The 24,805-nt window shown below is 31.2% G+C and overlaps 2 protein-coding genes across 2 annotated transcripts; both read left to right on the plus strand.

Moving 5' to 3' along the window:
• The first annotated feature begins 1,311 nt into the window (after positions 1 to 1,311).
• Positions 1,312 to 8,265, plus strand: LOC126774810 (uncharacterized). The gene is made up of 7 exons (XM_050496422.1): positions 1,312 to 1,659; positions 2,175 to 2,450; positions 2,708 to 3,049; positions 3,679 to 4,025; positions 4,513 to 7,152; positions 7,456 to 7,561; positions 7,636 to 8,265. The coding sequence occupies exons 1-7, from the start codon at positions 1,375 to 1,377 to the stop codon at positions 8,164 to 8,166; spliced, it is 4,527 nt and encodes a 1,508-aa protein (XP_050352379.1). The 5' UTR covers positions 1,312 to 1,374; the 3' UTR covers positions 8,167 to 8,265.
• A 7,706-nt stretch (positions 8,266 to 15,971) lies between these two features.
• LOC126774811 (uncharacterized) lies at positions 15,972 to 22,873 on the plus strand. Its single transcript, XM_050496423.1, has 7 exons — positions 15,972 to 16,276; positions 16,792 to 17,067; positions 17,316 to 17,657; positions 18,287 to 18,633; positions 19,121 to 21,760; positions 22,064 to 22,169; positions 22,244 to 22,873. Exons 1-7 carry the CDS (start codon positions 15,992 to 15,994, stop codon positions 22,772 to 22,774), a joined length of 4,527 nt encoding a protein of 1,508 aa, XP_050352380.1. The 5' UTR covers positions 15,972 to 15,991; the 3' UTR covers positions 22,775 to 22,873.
• The last annotated feature ends 1,932 nt before the right edge of the window (positions 22,874 to 24,805 follow it).

Here is a 24,805-nt window from a genome sequence, read left to right on the forward strand (position 1 = left end):
ATATATCAGTAAATGAAAAAAGTAACAAAATATGTGATGCTTGTAAAAAGCCTCTTTATGGTTCTTGTAATGTAAATGTAACACCGTATTCGCTGCCCATATTTATAGAGTGCAATTTTTATAACTAGAGACGAATAGAAGGGAAACATTGACGTGTAAAATATAAAATAGACGGTCTAAAGGGCACTGTTTTGTATTTTTGACCTCATTGTCTACAAATGTTATGATCATTTTCTCATTAAAATATTATTAATATATGCTAAATATTTTAGCAAAGGATAAAATGTATTCCTTTTCTTTAGTAAATAAAATATTGAAACTTGAATCTGTTTTTTATTAGTTGTATATAATTAAGAATATGTTACTGCGTGTATGTGGATCTAAACTTAAACTGCGCATCGTGTGACGTTGGCTCTTTCATATAAAAATACCGTCATTTAAGTGACATTTTAAATACCATGATAAACATTAAGCGACTAGATACAATGCGCTAAGATTGAAACCTATATAAATTGCAAAAATATTACTTCAGGAGGTTGATTGAAGATCTACATCACTTGTTGATGGAATGTGTCAAGACACAGAATCAGAGGAAGTTACTCTTAAATAATTTAAAAGTATGTTTGTTCGATGTTGGATTAGTTTAGAGCATTCTATAAGATCCTTTTTCAGAATCTGCTAGGATGCTCATGGAATTTTATCTAATAGCAAAAAATAATAAGGGATGTTACAAAATATAGAAGGGACAATGGGACTGACGTGCCTGAGTAGGACAAAAGTCCCTAAATTAAATAAAGAAAAAAAATCCAACTAACCAAAAACGTACCGTGCTTTCTTTTGCAACCCCAGCGCCGTACACTTCATTAATCCTTCGAGCTGTTTCTGCAGCACTGGTGCCACGGTAGAACTCGTACTCGTAAATATACCGACGACGCCAAAGAACAAAATAATAAGGAAAAAACAAATGAATAACTGTTTTCAAAACTTAAATGTACCACCTTAATGAATTTATACATTTGAATTTGGAATTCTTAACCTTAAGAGGAGATATTTCAGATACTTTGTTTATCTTAAGAGGAGATATTTCAGAGCAAAGTATCAGTATTGACCAGTACAACAAAACGCTTATTTCATATGTAAGGATCTAATAAATACTGTTTTCTCTTAGTATAAATTCGATCAACTTGAATATTTGATGAGTTCAATATATTATAAAGCATATATCGATATATTAATGGTTTTCATTGTTAGTGAAGTTAATTTGATCGTATCCAATGTCAACTGTCAGCTAAATGTTAGCAGTCAACTTGACATATATCTAAGAAATAAAAATATTTCGCAAAATAATTTATAATTTCATATTTTTAAATTAAAATGCAAGGCAACTCACATAGATATTTTACATTCGATTATAAGCAATTTTTAATAGACGAAATCGCATTAGAAGGATTAGAAGGTATAGCAATTGACCTATTATGGAGACGCATGGAAAATCGTGTTTCTTCACCAATAACTTTAAAGATGAAGATGAAATTTTGGAAATTCATCGTAGATTCGGAATCAATTATGCTTTACCAACTCAGTGAACCGCATCCGTATGTAGAAATCTTAGATCGTTTTTCAATAATAGAGGAACGCACAGGACACATGTTAGACCCAGTAAGTGTAAATTACCTTTTATTTGGTTGTTCTGTATTCACATAACCTGAAAAATAATTATAGTTTTTTTTATTATACTTAAACACAGGTTGACTTATTATAAGAATCTCTTCCAGTCGACCTTATAGTAATAGTCATTTTTTTCTGCCTCATTGGTCTAGTGGCTAAATGTAAGACCGCAGATCTGCAGGTTCTGGCTGAAATCGGTGTGGTGGACCTTAATGGTCTTTAGATTTTATATATAATTAAAGTAAATGACTTGTAAAAAATACAATACTTTATTCCAATGACCTGAACGAAATAAATTTAATTATTCCAAGTGATTTGCTAATAGCTCTGCTATATTGTGCGCTACAAACAGTTCTTTATTTATATCTTTTTATTTATAAATCAACAACATTATATTTCACCACTTTAATTTAACATTCAAAATACTATTTTCTCATGAATCCATATTAAGCATCAAATATTATTTACTTGAAATCTAATGTTTATTTTTTATATTATATTTACAGCCTGATTACCTAGATGGCCCCTATGAGTTTCATCCAGTGCCAAATGAGTATGGCTCATGCCCTAATTATGATACAAGACTTTTGATACCAAAAGATGCTGCACAATTAATGACATATGAAGAAGTAATATCACAGTATAATGATAAATTAGTTCTAGTTGCATCACTGGAAGAAAGATGGAGGTCATTGGCATCACATTTGCCAATGACATATCTAAATCAACTGACTCCTGTACATTATTGCATTTTAGAAGTCATCGGAAGAGGAAGAGAAAATGTTTGTATTTGTAAAAAATATTTTAAATATGATATAGTTTTAAGTCTTTTAGAAACAAATATTCTATAATTCTCAATTAAGTATTTTCCTTATCTTATTTGAGTTTGCGACTGATCTGATTAAAGTGTACATGTACAGAACATGTATACTACTGAGACATATTTACTCTGACTAATTAAATGAATTTGTCTTAAAACAAATATATTGTTGAAAATTAAATTTCATTATTAATTAAATATGAACTTGACAAATTTTAGGGTCAAATGACAATAGGAATGACAAATTTAAACAAAATTGTAAAGCAACCGAAGCTATTGTTCTACAACCGAAATGCTCTACAAAAACTTGACTTAATAAAAAATCAGTACTGTACTCAAGTCACCGGTGGAAAGGCTATGAAAAGTATACTTCTTCGTTTAAAAAGATTCCACAAGCCAACTCTGCAGTCACTTCCTAAAGTTGGAAAGATACATGAGATGGTCAAGTATTTATTGAATCAAGAAGATCATTCCGAACAGAACGAAGTTATGATAAAGAAAGGTTTGATGACTCCTCAACAGAGTAAAAGACTTCAAAAGGCCATCAATGTTTTCAGTTTTGTAAGTACTTTTTCTGCTCATAACTTATATGTACATAAATGAAACTGAATTATCTTAAATTCACAGTACCCAAATAAAAATGATTGTGTTAAAAAAATTATATCACTTTAATTGTCTATAATAAGACTTATAAGATAACTTATATTTTTGTTACACTTGATATTGGCCTGTAGAGACTGAAAACTTTGAAATCAGAACATGATATTACGTTGTTGAAAAGGATTATACATCTTAGAGTTTGACTGTGTTGAAAATTGAATAGTTATATACAATAAAACATGGCAGCATAGCATATCCTAAATGACAAAGTTTTCGGATTGTGCTGTGCTACCGGATGTATGTCTTTTTTAAATTAACAATTTCAATCTCCAGCTAAATTGTCAAAATTTAACCTGAGACTTCTTTAAGCATTTTACATTAAGCGATATTCCTCTTACTTTTGGATTTAGTCAACCAGACATTTGAAAAATTCTGTACACATATTGATTAAATTAATAATGTTTTTTTTTCATTTCAAATTTCATGATCAAAATGTAGATTTAGGTAAGGGGTCCAAGCATACTTAAGTATTAATAGTCCTAGTGTTCTTTGTTTAAAATATTTATTAATCCAGGACCCTTATTTTACAGGAAGACAGAGAAGTAAAGTTAGAAAGAAATCCTAATAACAAAAGTGAAAAGCAAAAAATCATTGTTAAAAAAAGATTCATAACACTTGTGTCACAAAGTGATGAATCTCAGTCAGATGAAGAAAGCAATGATGTACCTCTAAAATGTCAGTACAAAGTTGGAGTCACCTTAATGAGACAAGCTTATGAAAGATTTTTAGATGCAGGTCTAAATGGATTGACACAAATTGAAGTTGCACAGCTTCTCGGTGTTGAATTTTACACAAGTAGAACTATTTGTAGAAATTTCAAGGCAAGAAATATAGTGAGAGAATTTTTGGAAGACAAAGGCAGACAGAGAACAGCCAGGTATGCAAAGCTTCTGTTTCACACCTCATATGTATATTTTTATTCTTTCCTTCACGTGCTCCGCGTCTACGCACGCTGGCTGTCGATGTCACCGCCTGTGACATCAATTCCATCGTGCACGAAGAAATTTGGCAACTCTTTTCTTTGTCGCACCTCTAAAAAATGGAATTGTTTCCACGTGTTTCCCTCCTCTTATAAGCTGGGTTCCTTCAAACGAGGCGTGAAGAAGCATCTTGCGGGCAAGCAAGGCGGGGGCGGCTAGTACAGAACATTCTTCCCGACTGTAGAGGCCGTCGTCGCGTTTGGACTCTACTTCCACTTACCATTAGATGGAGTGGAGTAATTTAAATGTTTGCCAAAACTTTACTATTTGTTTATATGTTAACTATTATTTTAAAAATTAAAATATATACTTTTTTTAATAAAAATATTGTCTTGCTAAATTGCTAAACAAGTGTAATCATTACTTACTAAATTATTGTTTTAGATATATCGCCGTAGCAGCTACTAAAGAAATGGATAAGGAGTATGCAAATGAAAGAAATAAACTTATGAATTATGTGAACAGTAGCAAAATTGTAAGTGATGAAACGGGTGTGCAACTTACAGTTGAACCTAGTGATGAAGCTGAATATGAAGTGCCAGTAAAGAAAATCAAGCTTGAAATGGAAAATAGAGAAACTGAAGATAATGCTGAGCCTGAAATAACTGAAATTAAAGTTTTAGAAGGCTTCGAGAATGTCAAAGATTCAATACTAAAGTCTAAAAAAAATCCAACTTTGAGACAATTGAAATTTGCAAATGGGATTTTAAAAATAATAAACGAAGTTCAATTCGTCATTGGATTTCAAACTTTAAGTACTTTGGTTTCCAAAGAAATAGATGAGCCACCGATGGATACCAAGGCACTTAAATTGTTTGTCCAAAAATTAGTGAAAGACGGTCAGCTAAAAATCTTAAAACTAAAAAGACCAAAAAACTATAATAAATTTGCATTTTTAATTTGTTCGCCTAACATCAAAGCCACAGATTCTATAATAAAATCTAAATACAAAGAAATTTGTGCAAAAACAAAAAAGAACGCAAAACCAAAACATAACAATCAATCAGAAATATCAAGACCATTGTCACAGTTTGTTTACCCAAGATATATGAAAATTCAAAAGCTGCATGAATTTATCGCTAAATTAATATATTTTAGTGACACTAAATTAGACCCAACTTATCCTCCTGGTTTCGGTTCTCTATTCTATATTATCCCGGAGATGACTGTTGAATTTGCTCTTGGAAATATAAATAATATAGATATATCAGATATTTGTCATCTTAAGTTAAATGAGGAGTCTTACACTACAAAATTACGAGACACGTCAGACCACTTGAGTAGGATTCTGCTACAATCAAAAAGTCTCCAAAATTCAGTACGGGTTGGTCTAAAAGTTCTTGCAGTTCTTGGACTTGTTCAGTTGATCAATCAACCATCCACAATCATGAGTAGGGATGGAAGTATTATCACTTATGTTTTTTATGTCAATCGTCATGCAAAAATAATAGATACATCAGGCAAGTGGCCAAGACAAGAAGTTGACATGTGTGCATTAGAGAAAACATTTTACTTTAATTCAATGGATGATATTACAAATTATTGGAATGAAGTCATCGCTATCAGTTCGAATACGACAATCAACATGCCAAAACGTGAGCGGTATAGATTAGTTCACCCAATGCGAAATGAATGCAATGTAACTGACTATGATAATGGCCAGCGGTTTGGAGATGGCTTAGGACCATGTGGTTTTGATTCTAGCATTTTTATGGACATACCACGTTTATGGCGTACGTTCATATTTAGAAATCCTACAGTGCCACAACCACTACCAAAAAAAAATAAACCTAAAAGAATACGAAAGAAGAAATCAAAAGTGAAAATAGATGTAACAAAAAATCAAAAGACAAAGAAAGATCGAATTACCGAAAAAGGCACCGAAAGAGGATCACGCAAGAAGACCGTAGATTCGCAAATTGTCTGGTCAGAATTTGAGGATAAAATAATTATGATGTGTAAAGCTGCAATTACAATAATGAGTCCAATTTCACAACCAGGCTGCTTAAAAATAAGGAATACTGTGGCAAGAGATCTCCTAACCATAAATGATCCCAAAAAGACAGCAGGTTATTGCCATAAAAGAGCTTTGAGTTTGGAATCAAATTCCGTGCTGACTCACGAAAAAGATTGTATCATAAATGAATTAAGACTTCGCCGTAATATGATAAAAAAGTATGAAGGGTTTCTGAAGGTTTTGAGGCTTCGTCATCACGCCAACATATCCAGATATGTCAATGAAGCTAGGCTACCGATGATGGAATTAGTTTGGCTTATATCTCAGATAGAGAAAACAAAACCATTTCTTAAACGAGTACCCTGTATAGCCATGGATCTAAATGATTTCGATAAAAACTACACAATTACACCGTCATCCGCTAATCGATCATATAATATGTATAAGACGCCAGTAACCTCTGAACCAGAATTTGCAACATTAAAGGAGGCTATTGTCTTAAGCGTTATGATGTCTATAAAGCAGTTATTAAATACGGAGACAGCGAAAAAAATATATCTAATATTCAAAGAATATTCAGAACCAGTTTTAAGGAGCGCCATAGAACATCTAAGGAAATGTGGAGCAATCGCTGCGAGAGAGAAAATTTTGAACAACCACTTTAATAAGATCAACTTTGATGACATAGTCCAGTCGTCCTATAAAATTGCAGCAGTGTACAAACGAAAGTGGATCAACAGATTGGAGGCAGAATTTGGAGACAATTTAGCAGAAATTGTAAATACTGATTTACCACAAAATGGATTGAAAGGATCATGTGAGCTGAACTGCTTGCTGTGTGAAATGTGCAGTTGTGACGTTTTGGACATAACCTCCGACACAGTACCCGTGGTCACCGGGTCTGCTGGTAACATTATGCAAGAAGAACAATTGAATGTGATTGACATGGAGACAAAGTACAAATTAAAATCTGGCATGATTGGTTGGAAGAGTAAAGTTAGTTTGAATAATTTTGCAGAAATATATAAAAATCTTGAATATGAAAGTATTTTAGACACCTTATCTAAGTAAGTTTACCATGTATTTGTATATCATGATCAATTGTTTAAAGTTTAATTGATCAGACATTATTGTTCAATAAATCTCCGTCATATATATATTTAGACCTTTAGCCAAAACAATAGTTGTGGAATATAAATTTCTTTATGAGTTTTCTCTCGGAAAATATTGACGTAATAAATTATAGCTCATAAAATGTACTATATAAGTACCTAATTACATATTGTTTTTGCTAACTTTCAATTTGTGTTTTAACTCTATCAGCAATTTTAAAAATATATGTTTATCTTCTCTTAAAACTCTGCTTTCAGGGATGCAGTAGTTGACTTTTCAAATACACCGGATCTTGATAAAGATGACGTCATAATATCACATTTACTCGATAAAAAAGAGGGTTTTACATTTTCAGAACTAAAGGTAACTCTAAAGAACCTATCATAAAATACATCATAACGTTGGAAACAATAATATTTTTTCTTTATTTATTTTAGGAAATATTGTCGATGGAGAGGAACATTCTTAAAGCTAGACTTGAAGATCTCGAAGCGAAAAAAATCATCAAACGAGTTGGCATGTATGAAAACCGAATAGTTTTAACGAAATTTTCGAAACGTTATTTATTACAAGTGAGGCCAGAATTTTGCATAATACCTACACCGTGGATCAATTTAGAAGCACAGATACAATACGACGTATTTTTTAAATGGACGGGAGTTATAATGAACAAAGTATTCGAATGTCCAGGTTGCTCTGTGACGTTTCTGAGTAACAATTTTGAATTTATTACTACTCGAAGTGTACAAGATATTTGCATATATTTAAATAAATGCGAATGTGTCACACTCCAAACGATAGAGAAGAGAGAAATAGATTTATTTTCTGATGATGAACATGTACCAGAATTATTTGAGTACATTAGTTATGATTCACCTGATCAGATATTAGTGTTCCCAGTGAAAAATTCCTTCACAAAATATGCTTTCATAAGAAAAAATATGTTGAGCAAAATAGACATAGCTTAATAATTCAATTGTATATTTATATTTAATATTACTTTTCAAGTATATCTAATATAAATAAAATATATAAGGAGAAATAATAAACTGATGTTAATCATAAAATTATATGTTTCAATTCTCTTCCATCTGACTAGTCTTTTGCGCCCTTTTTAATTACATAATCTTTTACAAACATCACGGATTTTTTCGCTAAATATTTTTCTTTGGTATTAAATTTATTCTCATATTATACATAATACAGTGGAACATATGAACTTGGTGTTCATATCCACTGAATTATATGAGATATTATCAAAGACTTAATCAATATTCTAAAATTAAAATTAAGTTTTAATATAAACTTACTCCAAACATTGTCTGATGTGCATATTACAAATATATACATAGGCACTAAAATTAACCTTAAGAGTACAAGTAAAACACTCCACTTAACTTTTTCTAAATAAATATTATCTCATAAAATAACAGATACATAAAATATTGGCTTAGAATTCACAAATATATAATATATATTTAAGAAGAAATCATTGGAAAATCAATTCACCATATAGCTAATTAAATTCTTTTCTAAAAAATTAACACTACTACTGTTCAGGATTAACATTGAATTTAAATAACCATTAATATTTAAAAGTCACACGACCGCTTGTATATAAAAGTATTACATTAAACATTAGTTTACTCGTAAATAAAGCCAAAAAAGTAATACACAATTTGTTAAAGTTTATATTATACAAAAATAAGTACCTACATGTAAAAAGATGCGTTCGTTAATACGCAGGTATGTGTGTGGGTTGCAGTTATTGTGATTTGAGGGTAGAGTTATAATTTTTATCAAATTAAACAAACTAAATATCATTATTTCTTATAAATGTTATGCATTAACACTAAAGTGAAGTCTTCAAAACGAAGAAACACATCATCTACTGCAAAACCTATCAAAAGATCAATCGGAAATTGAGTCTGAGTGCACAAATTAACAGTGATTACGATTTTGAGTTACATGCTATTAGTTCAAACTGATAGTGCAGACTGTGAATATCAGGAATACCCAGATTATCTGTTACTCTTAGCGATTTTGCAGCATGTTAACAATACCAACAATCGTAATCGTGGTGGTAGGGGTAGGGAAAACCGGTTGATTGTAGAGTACCACTCAGGCAAAATCATGTTTACACAGCACTCGAACTCATCTGAATCAACTCGAACTGGTCGCCGCCAACAAATCATTCGCAAAAATAAATTATATTATATTATGAGTTACATTCAAAAATGCACAAAAGAAGTACCGTATATACAACTCGGTCGTGATAACTGGATACTTACTTTAGAAGCATTAGAAGACTTTATTGCTATTTGTTATGTTCGTTGCACCTACAGCACAAAAAATATCCCCGTAAACCGGCTTCGTCTAATCTTTGCAATAAATTAATTAAAATTTACTTATGTTGCTACAAATTAGGCGAAGATATGACAATTAATGAAATAAAACCTTCTAACAAACCTCATAAATTTTGGCTTAGTGTTGAAGTAGATTCCAGGTATGTGCTTAATAGTTTAGTTTACTTAAGTAAAGATGATAGTAGGTCTCAAAACCAAAACCTTGGTGAATGTGACTATTTATAAAGACCAAAGATATAATAGTTTGGTGAAAAATTTACTTTCCATACGTACTACAATTGTTGGTACCATGAACAGGGCACGATGCGAAATTCCATCGTATGTCTTCACGTGTACGACTTCTACTTCACAATCTTCTGTTCCAATCCAGGAAAATAAAAAAGACAGGTGCGTTATGTATCAGTAAATGAAAAAAAGTAACAAAATATGTGATGCTTGTAAAAAGCCTCTTTATGGTTCTTGTAATGTAAATGTAACACCGTATTCGCTGCCCATATTTATAGAGTGCAATTTTTATAACTAGAGACGAATAGAAGGGAAACATTGACGTGTAAAATATAAAATAGACGGTCTAAAGGGCACTGTTTTGTATTTTTGACCTCATTGTCTACAAATGTTATGATCATTTTCTCATTAAAATATTATTAATATATGCTAAATATTTTAGCAAAGGATAAAATGTATTCCTTTTCTTTAGTAAATAAAATATTGAAACTTGGATCTGGTTTTTATTAGTTGTATATAATTAAGAATATGTTACTGCGTGTATGTGGATCTAAACTTAAACTGCGCATCGTGTGACGTTGGCTCTTTCATATAAAAATACCGTCATTTAAGTGACATTTTAAATACCATGATAAACATTAAGCGACTAGATACAAAATGCACTAAGATTGAAACCTATATAAATTGCAAAAATATTACTTCAGGAGGTTGTTTTGCTAAACACTGTGGATGTAATCTTACTCGTTTCGGAGACGTATTCAATGAAAAATTGGCAACTTAAGCTCAAGCGACTTGGTCAGTCGCACTTATCCAGTGGTATATCCTTCAAACTAATCTAAAATAAATAAAATGTTTGGTAATGATTAAAGAAAATCATTAATTTTTACACTAAATACAACATTTAAAAAAAAATCTCAACAAAATGCGCTATGTATATTTATGTTAATAATGTTGTTGTTATACTAATGACATGGGTCATTGACATTTAGAAAAAAGGCATACATATATGTGTAACCTATTTATTAAGACCATGCCAATGAGCTCAAACACGATACCCATGCCAACTTACAGGAAGTTGGCACGGAGCATTACCATATTATTGCTCACATCCCTTCATTAACTTGAAAAGAACTGATTATCTTTAAACAACTGAATAGATTTTATTTAATCATAGCGAAGAACATTTTCGATCAAATCATCTTTCAAACAAATTAAAGAGCTACGATGTCAAAGACAGATACACGGTTAAACACGTGAAACTTATAACACCCCTTTTTGCATGAGGGATAAAAAAAAGATTAAACCTAAAACAATTGCATACACAAGGAAACATTTTTAAAATAGTGTATTTGTTAAGAAATCCGTATTTTTTTGTACTGGCTACATGGGAGTTAATTTTTGAATATTAGAAAATTGATTATGAAAATGCTGCATGCGCATTGCTAAAATATTAGGTCCTTACATATGAAATTGGCGGTTTGTACGGGAGGAATATAAAGTCATTTTTTTTTGTAAACTATATTGAATTAATCAAAGTATGCAACGTTGTTATCTATGTATTTTTGCCATCTCATAAGTAGTTCATTGATCCCTTTACTAAAAAAACCATGGGGCAAGAATCAATAAACTCTTTGAAGGCGGTTTGGACTGCCGCATCGAAGTTGATTTTTTTTACTTGTAAGAAGTTGTCCAAATTCCGGAAAAAATGGTAATCTGTTGGAGCAAGGTCCGGGGATGTCTTAGACATTCCAATTGCAGCTTATCTAATTTAGTGGTTGTTTGTTGTGCAGTGCACATTTGGCTGGGTCTTCAGCCATTGCGACGAGCGCTTCCGATTATCGTACAGTATCCGCTTTTCATCACAAGTAATGGTTCGATTTAAAATCCCTTCATTCGGTTGAGCAATTCGTTCAAGTTTTTTCACTTTCCCAATTTGCTTCAAGTGGATTAATACAGTTTTATCAGTTACCCCAGTAAGTCAATGCTCAGGCTCTTGGAAATTTGGACATTACTGGAGATTTTGTCCTAAGAAAAAGATTCTTTGTCCAAAATGTGGAGGTAACCATGAAAACTGTGAAACCAAGGAAATTACGTGTCTCAATTGCAAAGGCCCACACATAAAAATTGCCTCATGTTCCTCAAAGAAAAGAAAAATAGAAAAATTATGAGTGAGAAAAATTTAACTTACAGAAATATATATTTGTGAAAATATCCCAAGAACACAACCATCCAATCACTTATTTGTTCAACAAGAAACGATAAATGCGTCTTATAGTCAACAGTGCAATAAAAACCTCTGCAGTTCTAAAGTTGCAAGTGAGTCTGTAGTCGAAATGGAGTGTTCTTCGGGTGAGGGAGGGAATGAAAAGGAAGAAGTAGAAACAAAAAAGTTCAGGAAAAAAAAAGCATGAAAGAAAAAAAGAAAATCTCAAAACAAAAGCGTGTTAGAAATGCAGTTGAACAGTTAATAGAAAACGAAATAGATTATGATAATAATTTAGGGAAGACATGTGAAGAAGAAAAAAATAAAATAGATTTTAGAAACTTATTTAAAGAAATAGAGTTTAAGAATATTTTGCAGATGATTAAAAATGTTGTATTTAACTCTAACCAAAAATGGGAAGAGAAGGTTTTTGTTTGTGTAAATTTATTTATAGAATTGAAAAAAGTAATAGTTAGTTTATTTAAAAGAGCAGAGATATTTGGAGGATTATTAGACCTTGTTGATGGATAGTAGTGAAAATAAATTTTATAGAATGGAATGCACAGAGTCTATGCCCTAAATTGGCTAGTTTGATGCTTTATTAATTCACAACAAAATTCATGAAATGAATTTGTTCATGTTCATGTTCATGAAATTAATAGTGAAATATGAATCTACAATAATATCTATTAAAGGCTACAATATTTTTAGGAATGACAGACTAGACTCATACGGTGGAGTAGCAATTGTTGTACATAAATGTATTCGCGTTACACTAGAACAACTAAAGGTTAATAATGTAGGTATAGAAGTCATTAATATTAGAATTATAAACTGTAAATTTTTACGAAATGTAGTTTCTGTCTATTGTCTATCGAGTGTTTGAACTTCACAAAGTGACTGTGATAGTATTTTCTCCAAATTTAATAATAGAACAATTATAGGAGATTTTAATGGCCATCATACCAACTGGTCTAATAGGGGGGGATGTCAGAGGAACACAAGTTTTTGATGCTTCATTAGATAACAGCTTCATAGCACTTAATAATGGACAACCAACCCGGCCAAAATTAGTTAACGGAATTCTTCAACAATCATCACCTAACATTACCTTTACCACCATTTAATTTAATTATTAGTTATAATTTTAACTACACGGATACTTTGCACTTAATACAAAAAAGAAAATATAAGTTAGCTGATTGGAAATCTTATAGTTTGAAAAGAAACATTTGACACTTATTGGGATACACTTTTAAATAACAATATACAAATTATGTACGATTTTCTTGAAGCTGAAATAAACAAGGCCGCTGACATATACATACCGTAAGCAAAGATTCGTACAGACCCCACGAGAAATTTCACGCCTAGACAATATTGGAATGCAGCTTTATCTAAAGTAGTTGCGGAACGTGGATTGGCTCTAAGTCAATTTAGAAAGAATCCTATCCCAAGCAATCTTAATTTAATCGAAAACAAAGTAATAGAGAGCCAAACCATGATAAAAAGCCAAAAGTCGAAATTGGCAAAAATTCTGTTGTGATGATGATGAAAGAGATGAAACAGTAACTCTAACAAATATGTGACAACGTATATTTTGGGTTAAAGGACTTAATTAAATACAAAAAAAGTTTTCATTCACCTGACAAAAAAGAGGAGTTATTATGTTCCCTTACTCCTGACTCATTATTGCAATTATCGCCCCAATTTAATTCGTCCAACTATTGCCTGGAATCTGATTTTACAATACACTAGTTAAACAATTGCCTCAAGAAAAAAGACACCGCTCCTGGTGTCGATAATATTTCATTTTCTATAACAAATAACATTACTTTTTCACAATATGCTGACGATTTTGTTTTCTATATGAGTTTAAATAATCTATCAACATGTCAAATCGTTATGCAAAAAACCCTAAATTTAATTATTTCAATTTTGACTCAGTTATGTTTAGAAGTGTCTCCATTAAAGTCGAAAATATGTCTCTTTAGTAGAGGTCATAGACGACAAACTATTTCCTTGAAAGTTATGGGAGTACAATTACAGCAGATGGAAAATCTAAAATATTTGGGAATATGGCTTGACAGACCACTTCGGTGGACAAAGCACATAAATGAAACTATTAATAGAATATCTAAATTTATAAATATTTTAAAAAATTTATATATTCAGGGGTCAGGTTGGGGGATGCATCCGAATCACCTACGTAAAATTTACATATGCTTAATACTGTCTAGAATAGATTACGGCAGTTTTATATATGACAATAGTAGTAAAGTTAATTAATCTAAACTCGATAAAATTCAAAACCAAAGTCTTAGAATAATAGGGGGATTTATAAAAAGTACTAAATTATTGGCAAAAAAAGGAAACCTTTATTAGCAGCCAGATTTTTAAAAACAAAACATAACAATATAGCCAGTAGTAAACACTTGAAATGTTTTTATTACATACGTGGATGTAAAGAATAAATTCACAAAGTTGTATTAAGCATAAACTACCTAATGTCATTTATAATAAAAAAAATTATTACGAAGTTATCGCGATTAAACTTAAGGCACTGGAAGATTTAAATGAATTGTATAGAGATTTTGTTAGAATATATACAGGCGGATCTAAAAGTAACGATGGTTCTGGTGCCGCGTTCCATGTTCCAATAAGAAATTTTAAAGAAAAAATCAGAATAAACACTAATCTTTAGTCCTCAATGTCAATAGAATTGCTGGCTATTTCGAAAGCACTAACATATATTCAGTCTATGGGCTTACAAAATTTCGTTTTATTAACAGACAGTAAAAGTGCATTACTCCACCTCAATCGATGTGTTTTAGGGCGAAGAGGATTACCCATAGCATATAATATATTAAGCAAATTGCACCAATTTTTAGTGTAATAATGTTAATATAATTTTACAATGGATTCCGTCTCATATAAGCATCAATGGTAATGAGAAGGCTGACCGTTTAGCAAAAGAAGCAATTTTATCAGGAAGGCTAATTAATATACAACCGGATCATTCTGAAGTTTTAATTAAGTACAAAAAAGAGATTTATGGTAATTGGAAAGAGTATTTCGATGAAATATCTAAAAATAAGGGAATTTGGTATCGAACAATTCAAAGTGAGCCTCCTCACATACCTTGGTTTAACAAATATAAAATAAAGAGGTTATATATTATTACAGCTCATCGTCTGAGATCTGGGCATATCCCTTCAAAAAGCTTCGGATTCCTAATGAAAAAAAATGATTCTACTAATTGTGATAGATGTGGACGTATTGAAGATCTACTACATCACTTGTTGATGGAATGTTGCAAGACACAGAATCAGAGGAAGTTACTCTTAAATAATTTAAAAGTATGTTTGTTCGATGTTGGATTAGTTTAGAGCATTCTATAAGATCCTTTTTCAGAATCTGCTAGGATGCTCATGGAATTTTATCTAATAGCAATAAATAATAAGTGATGTTACAAAATATAGAAGGGACAATGGAACTGACGTGCCTGAGTAGGACAAAAGTCCCTAAATTAAATAAACTCGTAAATATACCGACGACGGCAAAGAACAAAATAATAAGGAAAAAACAAATGAATAACTGTTTTCAAAACTTAAATGTACCACCTAAATGAATTTATACATTTGAATTTGGAATTCTTAACCTTAAGAGGAGATATTTCAGATACTTTGTTTATCTTAAGAGGAGATATTTCAGAGCAAAGTATCAGTATTGACCAGTACAACAAAACGCTTGTTTCATATGTAAGGATCTAATAAATACTGTTTTCTCTTAGTATAAATTCGATCAACTTGAATATTTGATGAGTTCAATATATTATAAAGCATATATCGATATATTAATGGTTTTCATTGTTAGTGAAGTTAATTTGATCGTATCCAATGTCAACTGTCAGCTAAATGTTAGCAGTCAACTTGACATATATCTAAGAAATAAAAATATTTCCCAAAATAATTTATAATTTCATATTTTTAAATTAAAATGCAAGGCAACTCACATAGATATTTTACATTCGATTATAAGCAATTTTTAATAGACGAAATCGCATTAGAAGGATTAGAAGGTATAGCAATTGACCTATTATGGAGACGCATGGAAAATCGTGTTTCTTCACCAATAACTTTAAAGATGAAGATGAAATTTTGGAAATTCATCGTAGATTCGGAATCAATTATGCTTTACCAACTCAGTGAACCGCATCCGTATGTAGAAATCTTAGATCGTTTTTCAATAATAGAGGAACGCACAGGACACATGTTAGACCCAGTAAGTGTAAATTACCTTTTATTTGGTTGTTCTGTATTCACATAACCTGAAAAATAATCATAGTTTTTTTTATTATACTTAAACACAGGTTGACTTATTATAAGAATCTCTTCCAGTCGACCTTATAGTAATAGTCATTTTTTTCTGCCTCATTGGTCTAGTGGCTAAATGTAAGACCGCAGATCTGCAGGTTCTGGCTGAAATCGGTGTGGTGGACCTTAATGGTCTTTAGATTTTATATATAATTAAAGTAAATGACTTGTAAAAAATACAATACTTTATTCCAATGACCTGAACGAAATAAATTTAATTATTCCAAGTGATTTGCTAATAGCTCTGCTATATTGTGCGCTACAAACAGTTCTTTATTTATATCTTTTTATTTATAAATCAACAACATTATATTTCACCACTTTAATTTAACATTCAAAATACTATTTTCTCATGAATCCATATTAAGCATCAAATATTATTTACTTGAAATCTAATGTTTATTTTTTATATTATATTTACAGCCTGATTACCTAGATGGCCCCTATGAGTTTCATCCAGTGCCAAATGAGTATGGCTCATGCCCTAATTATGATACAAGACTTTTGATACCAAAAGATGCTGCACAATTAATGACATATGAAGAAGTAATATCACAGTATAATGATAAATTAGTTCTAGTTGCATCACTGGAAGAAAGATGGAGGTCATTGGCATCACATTTGCCAATGACATATCTAAATCAACTGACTCCTGTACATTATTGCATTTTAGAAGTCATCGGAAGAGGAAGAGAAAATGTTTGTATTTGTAAAAAATATTTTAAATACGATATAGTTTTAAGTCTTTTAGAAACAAATATTCTATAATTCTCAATTAAGTATTTTCCTTATCTTATTTGAGTTTGCGACTGATCTGATTAAAGTGTACATGTTCTGTCTACTGAGACATATTTACTCTGACTAATTAAATGAATTTGTCTTAAAACAAATATATTGTTGAAAATTAAATTTCATTATTAATTAAATATGAACTTGACAAATTTTAGGGTCAAATGACAATAGGAATGACAAATTTAAACAAAATTGTAAAGCAACCGAAGCTATTGTTCTACAACCGAAATGCTCTACAAAAACTTGACTTAATAAAAAATCAGTACTGTACTCAAGTCACCGGTGGAAAGGCTATGAAAAGTATACTTCTTCGTTTAAAAAGATTCCACAAGCCAACTCTGCAGTCACTTCCTAAAGTTGGAAAGATACATGAGATGGTCAAGTATTTATTGAATCAAGAAGATCATTCCGAACAGAACGAAGTTATGATAAAGAAAGGTTTGATGACTCCTCAACAGAGTAAAAGACTTCAAAAGGCCATCAATGTTTTCAGTTTTGTAAGTACTTTTTCTGCTCATAACTTATATGTACATAAATGAAACTGAATTATCTTAAATTCACAGTACCCAAATAAAAATGATTGTATTAAAAAAATTATATCACTTTAATTGTCTATAATAAGACTTATAAGATAACTTATATTTTTGTTACACTTGATATTGGCCTGTAGAGACTGAAAACTTTGAAATCAGAACATGATATTACGTTGTTGAAAAGGATTATACATCTTAGAGTTTGACTGTGTTGAAAATTGAATAGTTATATATAATAAAACATGGCAGCATAGCATATCCTAAATGACAACGTTTTCGGATTGTGCTGTGCTACCGGATGTATGTCTTTTTTAAATTAACAATTTCAATCTCCAGCTAAATTGTCAAAATTTAACCTGAGACTTCTTTAAGCATTTTACATTAAGCGATATTCCTCTTACTTTTGGATTTAGTCAACCAGACATTTGAAAAATTCTGTACACATATTGATTAAATTAATAATGTTTTTTTTTCATTTCAAATTTCATGATCAAAATGTAGATTTAGGTAAGGGGTCCAAGCATACTTAAGTATTAATAGTCCTAGTGTTCTTTGTTTAAAATATTTATTAATCCAGGACCCTTATTTTACAGGAAGACAGAGAAGTAAAGTTAGAAAGAAATCCTAATAACAAAAGTGAAAAGCAAAAAATCATTGTTAAAAAAAGATTCATAACACTTGTGTCACAAAGTGATGAATCTCAGTCAGATGAAGAAAGCAATGATGTACCTCTAAAATGTCAGTACAAAGTTGGAGTCACCTTAATGAGACAAGCTTATGAAAGATTTTTAGATGCAGGTCTAAATGGATTGACACAAATTGAAGTTGCACAGCTTCTCGGTGTTGAATTTTACACAAGTAGAACTATTTGTAGAAATTTCAAGGCAAGAAATATAGTGAGAGAATTTTTGGAAGACAAAGGCAGACAGAGAACAGCCAGGTATGCAAAGCTTCTGTTTCACACCTCATATGTATATTTTTATTCTTTCCTTCACGTGCTCCGCGTCTACGCACGCTGGCTGTCGATGTCACCGCCTGTGACATCAATTCCATCGTGCACGAAGAAATTTGGCAACTCTTTTCTTTGTCGCACCTCTAAAAAATGGAATTTTTTCCACGTGTTTCCCTCCTCTTATAAGCTGGGTTCCTTCAAACGAGGCGTGAAGAAGCATCTTGCGGGCAAGCAAGGCGGGGGCGGCTAGTACAGAACATTCTTCCAGACTGTAGAGGCCGTCGTCGCGTTTGGACTCTACTTCCACTTACCATTAGATGGAGTGGAGTAATTTAAATGTTTGCCAAAACTTTACTATTTGTTTATATGTTAACTATTATTTTAAAAATTAAAATATATACTTTTTTTAATAAAAATATTGTCTTGCTAAATTGCTAAACAAGTGTAATCATTACTTACTAAATTATTGTTTTAGATATATCGCCGTAGCAGCTACTAAAGAAATGGATAAGGAGTATGCAAATGAAAGAAATAAACTTATGAATTATGTGAACAGTAGCAAAATTGTAAGTGATGAAACGGGTGTGCAACTTACAGTTGAACCTAGTGATGAAGCTGAATATGAAGTGCCAGTAAAGAAAATCAAGCTTGAAATGGAAAATAGAGAAACTGAAGATAATGCTGAGCCTGAAATAACTGAAATTAAAGTTTTAGAAGGCTTCGAGAATGTCAAAGATTCAATACTAAAGTCTAAAAAAAATCCAACTTTGAGACAATTGAAATTTGCAAATGGGATTTTAAAAATAATAAACGAAGTTCAATTCGTCATTGGATTTCAAACTTTAAGTACTTTGGTTTCCAAAGAAATAGATGAGCCACCGATGGATACCAAGGCACTTAAATTGTTTGTCCAAAAATTAGTGAAAGACGGTCAGCTAAAAATCTTAAAACTAAAAAGACCAAAAAACTATAATAAATTTGCATTTTTAATTTGTTCGCCTAACATCAAAGCCACAGATTCTATAATAAAATCTAAATACAAAGAAATTTGTGCAAAAACAAAAAAGAACGCAAAACCAAAACATAACAATCAATCAGAAATATCAAGACCATTGTCACAGTTTGTTTACCCAAGATATATGAAAATTCAAAAGCTGCATGAATTTATCGCTAAATTAATATATTTTAGTGACACTAAATTAGACCCAACTTATCCTCCTGGTTTCGGTTCTCTATTCTATATTATCCCGGAGATGACTGTTGAATTTGCTCTTGGAAATATAAATAATATAGATATATCAGATATTTGTCATCTTAAGTTAAATGAGGAGTCTTACACTACAAAATTACGAGACACGTCAGACCACTTGAGTAGGATTCTGCTACAATCAAAAAGTCTCCAAAATTCAGTACGGGTTGGTCTAAAAGTTCTTGCAGTTCTTGGACTTGTTCAGTTGATCAATCAACCATCCACAATCATGAGTAGGGATGGAAGTATTATCACTTATGTTTTTTATGTCAATCGTCATGCAAAAATAATAGATACATCAGGCAAGTGGCCAAGACAAGAAGTTGACATGTGTGCATTAGAGAAAACATTTTACTTTAATTCAATGGATGATATTACAAATTATTGGAATGAAGTCATCGCTATCAGTTCGAATACGACAATCAACATGCCAAAACGTGAGCGGTATAGATTAGTTCACCCAATGCGAAATGAATGCAATGTAACTGACTATGATAATGGCCAGCGGTTTGGAGATGGCTTAGGACCATGTGGTTTTGATTCTAGCATTTTTATGGACATACCACGTTTATGGCGTACGTTCATATTTAGAAATCCTACAGTGCCACAACCACTACCAAAAAAAATTAAACCTAAAAGAATACGAAAGAAGAAATCAAAAGTGAAAATAGATGTAACAAAAAATCAAAAGACAAAGAAAGATCGAATTACCGAAAAAGGCACCGAAAGAGGATCACGCAAGAAGACCGTAGATTCGCAAATTGTCTGGTCAGAATTTGAGGATAAAATAATTATGATGTGTAAAGCTGCAATTACAATAATGAGTCCAATTTCACAACCAGGCTGCTTAAAAATAAGGAATACTGTGGCAAGAGATCTCCTAACCATAAATGATCCCAAAAAGACAGCAGCTTATTGCCATAAAAGAGCTTTGAGTTTGGAATCAAATTCCGTGCTGACTCACGAAAAAGATTGTATCATAAATGAATTAAGACGTCGCCGTAATATGATAAAAAAGTATGAAGGGTTTCTGAAGGTTTTGAGGCTTCGTCATCACGCCAACATATCCAGATATGTCAATGAAGCTAGGCTACCGATGATGGAATTAGTTTGGCTTATATCTCAGATAGAGAAAACAAAACCATTTCTTAAACGAGTACCCTGTATAGCCATGGATCTAAATGATTTCGATAAAAACTACACAATTACACCGTCATCCGCTAATCGATCATATAATATGTATAAGACGCCAGTAACCTCTGAACCAGAATTTGCAACATTAAAGGAGGCTATTGTCTTAAGCGTTATGATGTCTATAAAGCAGTTATTAAATACGGAGACAGCGAAAAAAATATATCTAATATTCAAAGAATATTCAGAACCAGTTTTAAGGAGCGCCATAGAACATCTAAGGAAATGTGGAGCAATCGCTGCGAGAGAGAAAATTTTGAACAACCACTTTAATAAGATCAACTTTGATGACATAGTCCAGTCGTCCTATAAAATTGCAGCAGTGTACAAACGAAAGTGGATCAACAGATTGGAGGCAGAATTTGGAGACAATTTAGCAGAAATTGTAAATACTGATTTACCACAAAATGGATTGAAAGGATCATGTGAGCTGAACTGCTTGCTGTGTGAAATGTGCAGTTGTGACGTTTTGGACATAACCTCCGACACAGTACCCGTGGTCACCGGGTCTGCTGGTAACATTATGCAAGAAGAACAATTGAATGTGATTGACATGGAGACAAAGTACAAATTAAAATCTGGCATGATTGGTTGGAAGAGTAAAGTTAGTTTGAATAATTTTGCAGAAATATATAAAAATCTTGAATATGAAAGTATTTTAGACACCTTATCTAAGTAAGTTTACCATGTATTTGTATATCATGATCAATTGTTTAAAGTTTAATTGATCAGACATTATTGTTCAATAAATCTCCGTCATATATATATTTAGACCTTTAGCCAAAACAATAGTTGTGGAATATAAATTTCTTTATGAGTTTTCTCTCGGAAAATATTGACGTAATAAATTATAGCTCATAAAATGTACTATATAAGTACCTAATTACATATTGTTTTTGCTAACTTTCAATTTGTGTTTTAACTCTATCAGCAATTTTAAAAATATATGTTTATCTTCTCTTAAAACTCTGCTTTCAGGGATGCAGTAGTTGACTTTTCAAATACACCGGATCTTGATAAAGATGACGTCATAATATCACATTTACTCGATAAAAAAGAGGGTTTTACATTTTCAGAACTAAAGGTAACTCTAAAGAACCTATCATAAAATACATCATAACGTTGGAAACAATAATATTTTTTCTTTATTTATTTTAGGAAATATTGTCGATGGAGAGGAACATTCTTAAAGCTAGACTTGAAGATCTCGAAGCGAAAAAAATCATCAAACGAGTTGGCATGTATGAAAACCGAATAGTTTTAACGAAATTTTCGAAACGTTATTTATTACAAGTGAGGCCAGAATTTTGCATAATACCTACACCGTGGATCAATTTAGAAGCACAGATACAATACGACGTATTTTTTAAATGGACGGGAGTTATAATGAACAAAGTATTCGAATGTCCAGGTTGCTCTGTGACGTTTCTGAGTAACAATTTTGAATTTATTACTACTCGAAGTGTACAAGATATTTGCATATATTTAAATAAATGCGAATGTGTCACACTCCAAACGATAGAGAAGAGAGAAATAGATTTATTTTCTGATGATGAACATGTACCAGAATTATTTGAGTACATTAGTTATGATTCACCTGATCAGATATTAGTGTTCCCAGTGAAAAATTCCTTCACAAAATATGCTTTCATAAGAAAAAATATGTTGAGCAAAATAGACATAGCTTAATAATTCAATTGTATATTTATATTTAATATTACTTTTCAAGTATATCTAATATAAATAAAATATATAAGGAGAAATAATAAACTGATGTTAATCATAAAATTATATGTTTCAATTCTCTTCCATCTGACTAGTCTTTTGCGCCCTTTTTAATTACATAATCTTTTACAAACATCACGGATTTTTTCGCTAAATATTTTTCTTTGGTATTAAATTTATTCTCATATTATACATAATACAGTGGAACATATGAACTTGGTGTTCATATCCACTGAATTATATGAGATATTATCAAAGACTTAATCAATATTCTAAAATTAAAATTAAGTTTTAATATAAACTTACTCCAAACATTGTCTGATGTGCATATTACAAATATATACATAGGCACTAAAATTAACCTTAAGAGTACAAGTAAAACACTCCACTTAACTTTTTCTAAATAAATATTATCTCATAAAATAACAGATACATAAAATATTGGCTTAGAATTCACAAATATATAATATATATTTAAGAAGAAATCATTGGAAAATCAATTCACCATATAGCTAATTAAATTCTTTTCTAAAAAATTAACACTACTACTGTTCAGGATTAACATTGAATTTAAATAACCATTAATATTTAAAAGTCATACGACCGCTTGTATATAAAAGTATTACATTAAACATTAGTTTACTCGTAAATAAAGCCAAAAAAGTAATACACAATTTGTTAAAGTTTATATTATACAAAAATAAGTACCTACATGTAAAAAGATGCGTCCGTTAATACGCAGGTATGTGTGTGGGTTGCAGTTATTGTGATTTGAGGGTAGAGTTATAATTTTTATCAAATTAAACAAACTAAATATCATTATTTCTTATAAATGTTATGCATTAACACTAAAGTGAAGTCTTCAAAACGAAGAAACACATCATCTACTGCAAAACCTATCAAAAGATCAATCGGAAATTGAGTCTGAGTGCACAAATTAACAGTGATTACGATTTTGAGTTACATGCTATTAGTTCAAACTGATAGTGCAGACTGTGAATATCAGGAATACCCAGATTATCTGTTACTCTTAGCGATTTTGCAGCATGTTAGGAATACCAACAATCGTAATCGTGGTGGTAGGGGTAGGGAAAACCGGTTGATTGTAGAGTACCACTCAGGCAAAATCATGTTTACACAGCACTCGAACTCATCTGAATCAACTCGATCTGGTCGCCGCCAACAAATCATTCGCAAAAATAAATTATATTATATTATGAGTTACATTCAAAAATGCACAAAAGAAGTACCGTATATACAACTCGGTTGTGATAACTGGATACTTACTTTAGAAGCATTAGAAGACTTTATTGCTATTTGTTATGTTCGTTGCACCTACAGCACAAAAAATATCCCCGTAAACCGGCTTCGTCTAATCTTTGCAATAAATTAATTAAAATTTACTTATGTTGCTACAAATTAGGCGAAGATATGACAATTAATGAAATAAAACCTTCTAACAAACCTCATAAATTTTGGCTTAGTGTTGAAGTAGATTGGTATGTGCTTATTAGTTTTCCATGCTTAAGTAAAGATGATAGTAGGTCTCAAAACCAAAACCTTGGTGAATGTGACTATTTATAAAGATCAAAGATGTAATAGTTTGGTGAAAAATTTACTTTCCATACGTACTACAATTGTTGGTACCATGAACAGGGCACGATGCGAAATTCCATCGTATGTCTTCACGTGTACGACTTCTACTTCACAATCTTCTGTTCCAATCCAGGAAAATAAAAAAGACAGGTGCGTTATATATCAGTAAATGAAAAAAGTAACAAAATATGTGATGCTTGTAAAAAGCCTCTTTATGGTTCTTGTAATGTAAATAAAAATCTTAAATCTAAAAAATACTGCTAAATACCGTCTTTGTAGGTAGCTAATTTTTTCTTTCTAGTGTTACAAGGTTACACACAGCAATCATAATTACTCTAAAAACAATGCATAGTAATTAAAAAGGATTTTTTTATATTTCATTTAAAAAGTAAATTGTTA

Source organism: Nymphalis io, chromosome 17 (genome assembly GCF_905147045.1).
Source record: "Nymphalis io chromosome 17, ilAglIoxx1.1, whole genome shotgun sequence".
Taxonomy (NCBI): Eukaryota; Metazoa; Arthropoda; class Insecta; order Lepidoptera; family Nymphalidae; genus Nymphalis; species Nymphalis io.

Coding starts and splice junctions, on each gene's coding strand:
- LOC126774810 (XM_050496422.1), top strand. CDS start 1,375: ATGCAAGGCAACTCACATAGATATTTTACATTCGATTATAAGCAATTT. Junction 2,451..2,707: donor TCGGAAGAGGAAGAGAAAAT/GTTTGTATTTGT, acceptor GACAAATTTTAG/GGTCAAATGACAATAGGAAT. Junction 4,026..4,512: donor GGCAGACAGAGAACAGCCAG/GTATGCAAAGCT, acceptor TTATTGTTTTAG/ATATATCGCCGTAGCAGCTA.
- LOC126774811 (XM_050496423.1), top strand. CDS start 15,992: ATGCAAGGCAACTCACATAGATATTTTACATTCGATTATAAGCAATTT. Junction 16,277..16,791: donor CAGGACACATGTTAGACCCA/GTAAGTGTAAAT, acceptor TTATATTTACAG/CCTGATTACCTAGATGGCCC. Junction 18,634..19,120: donor GGCAGACAGAGAACAGCCAG/GTATGCAAAGCT, acceptor TTATTGTTTTAG/ATATATCGCCGTAGCAGCTA.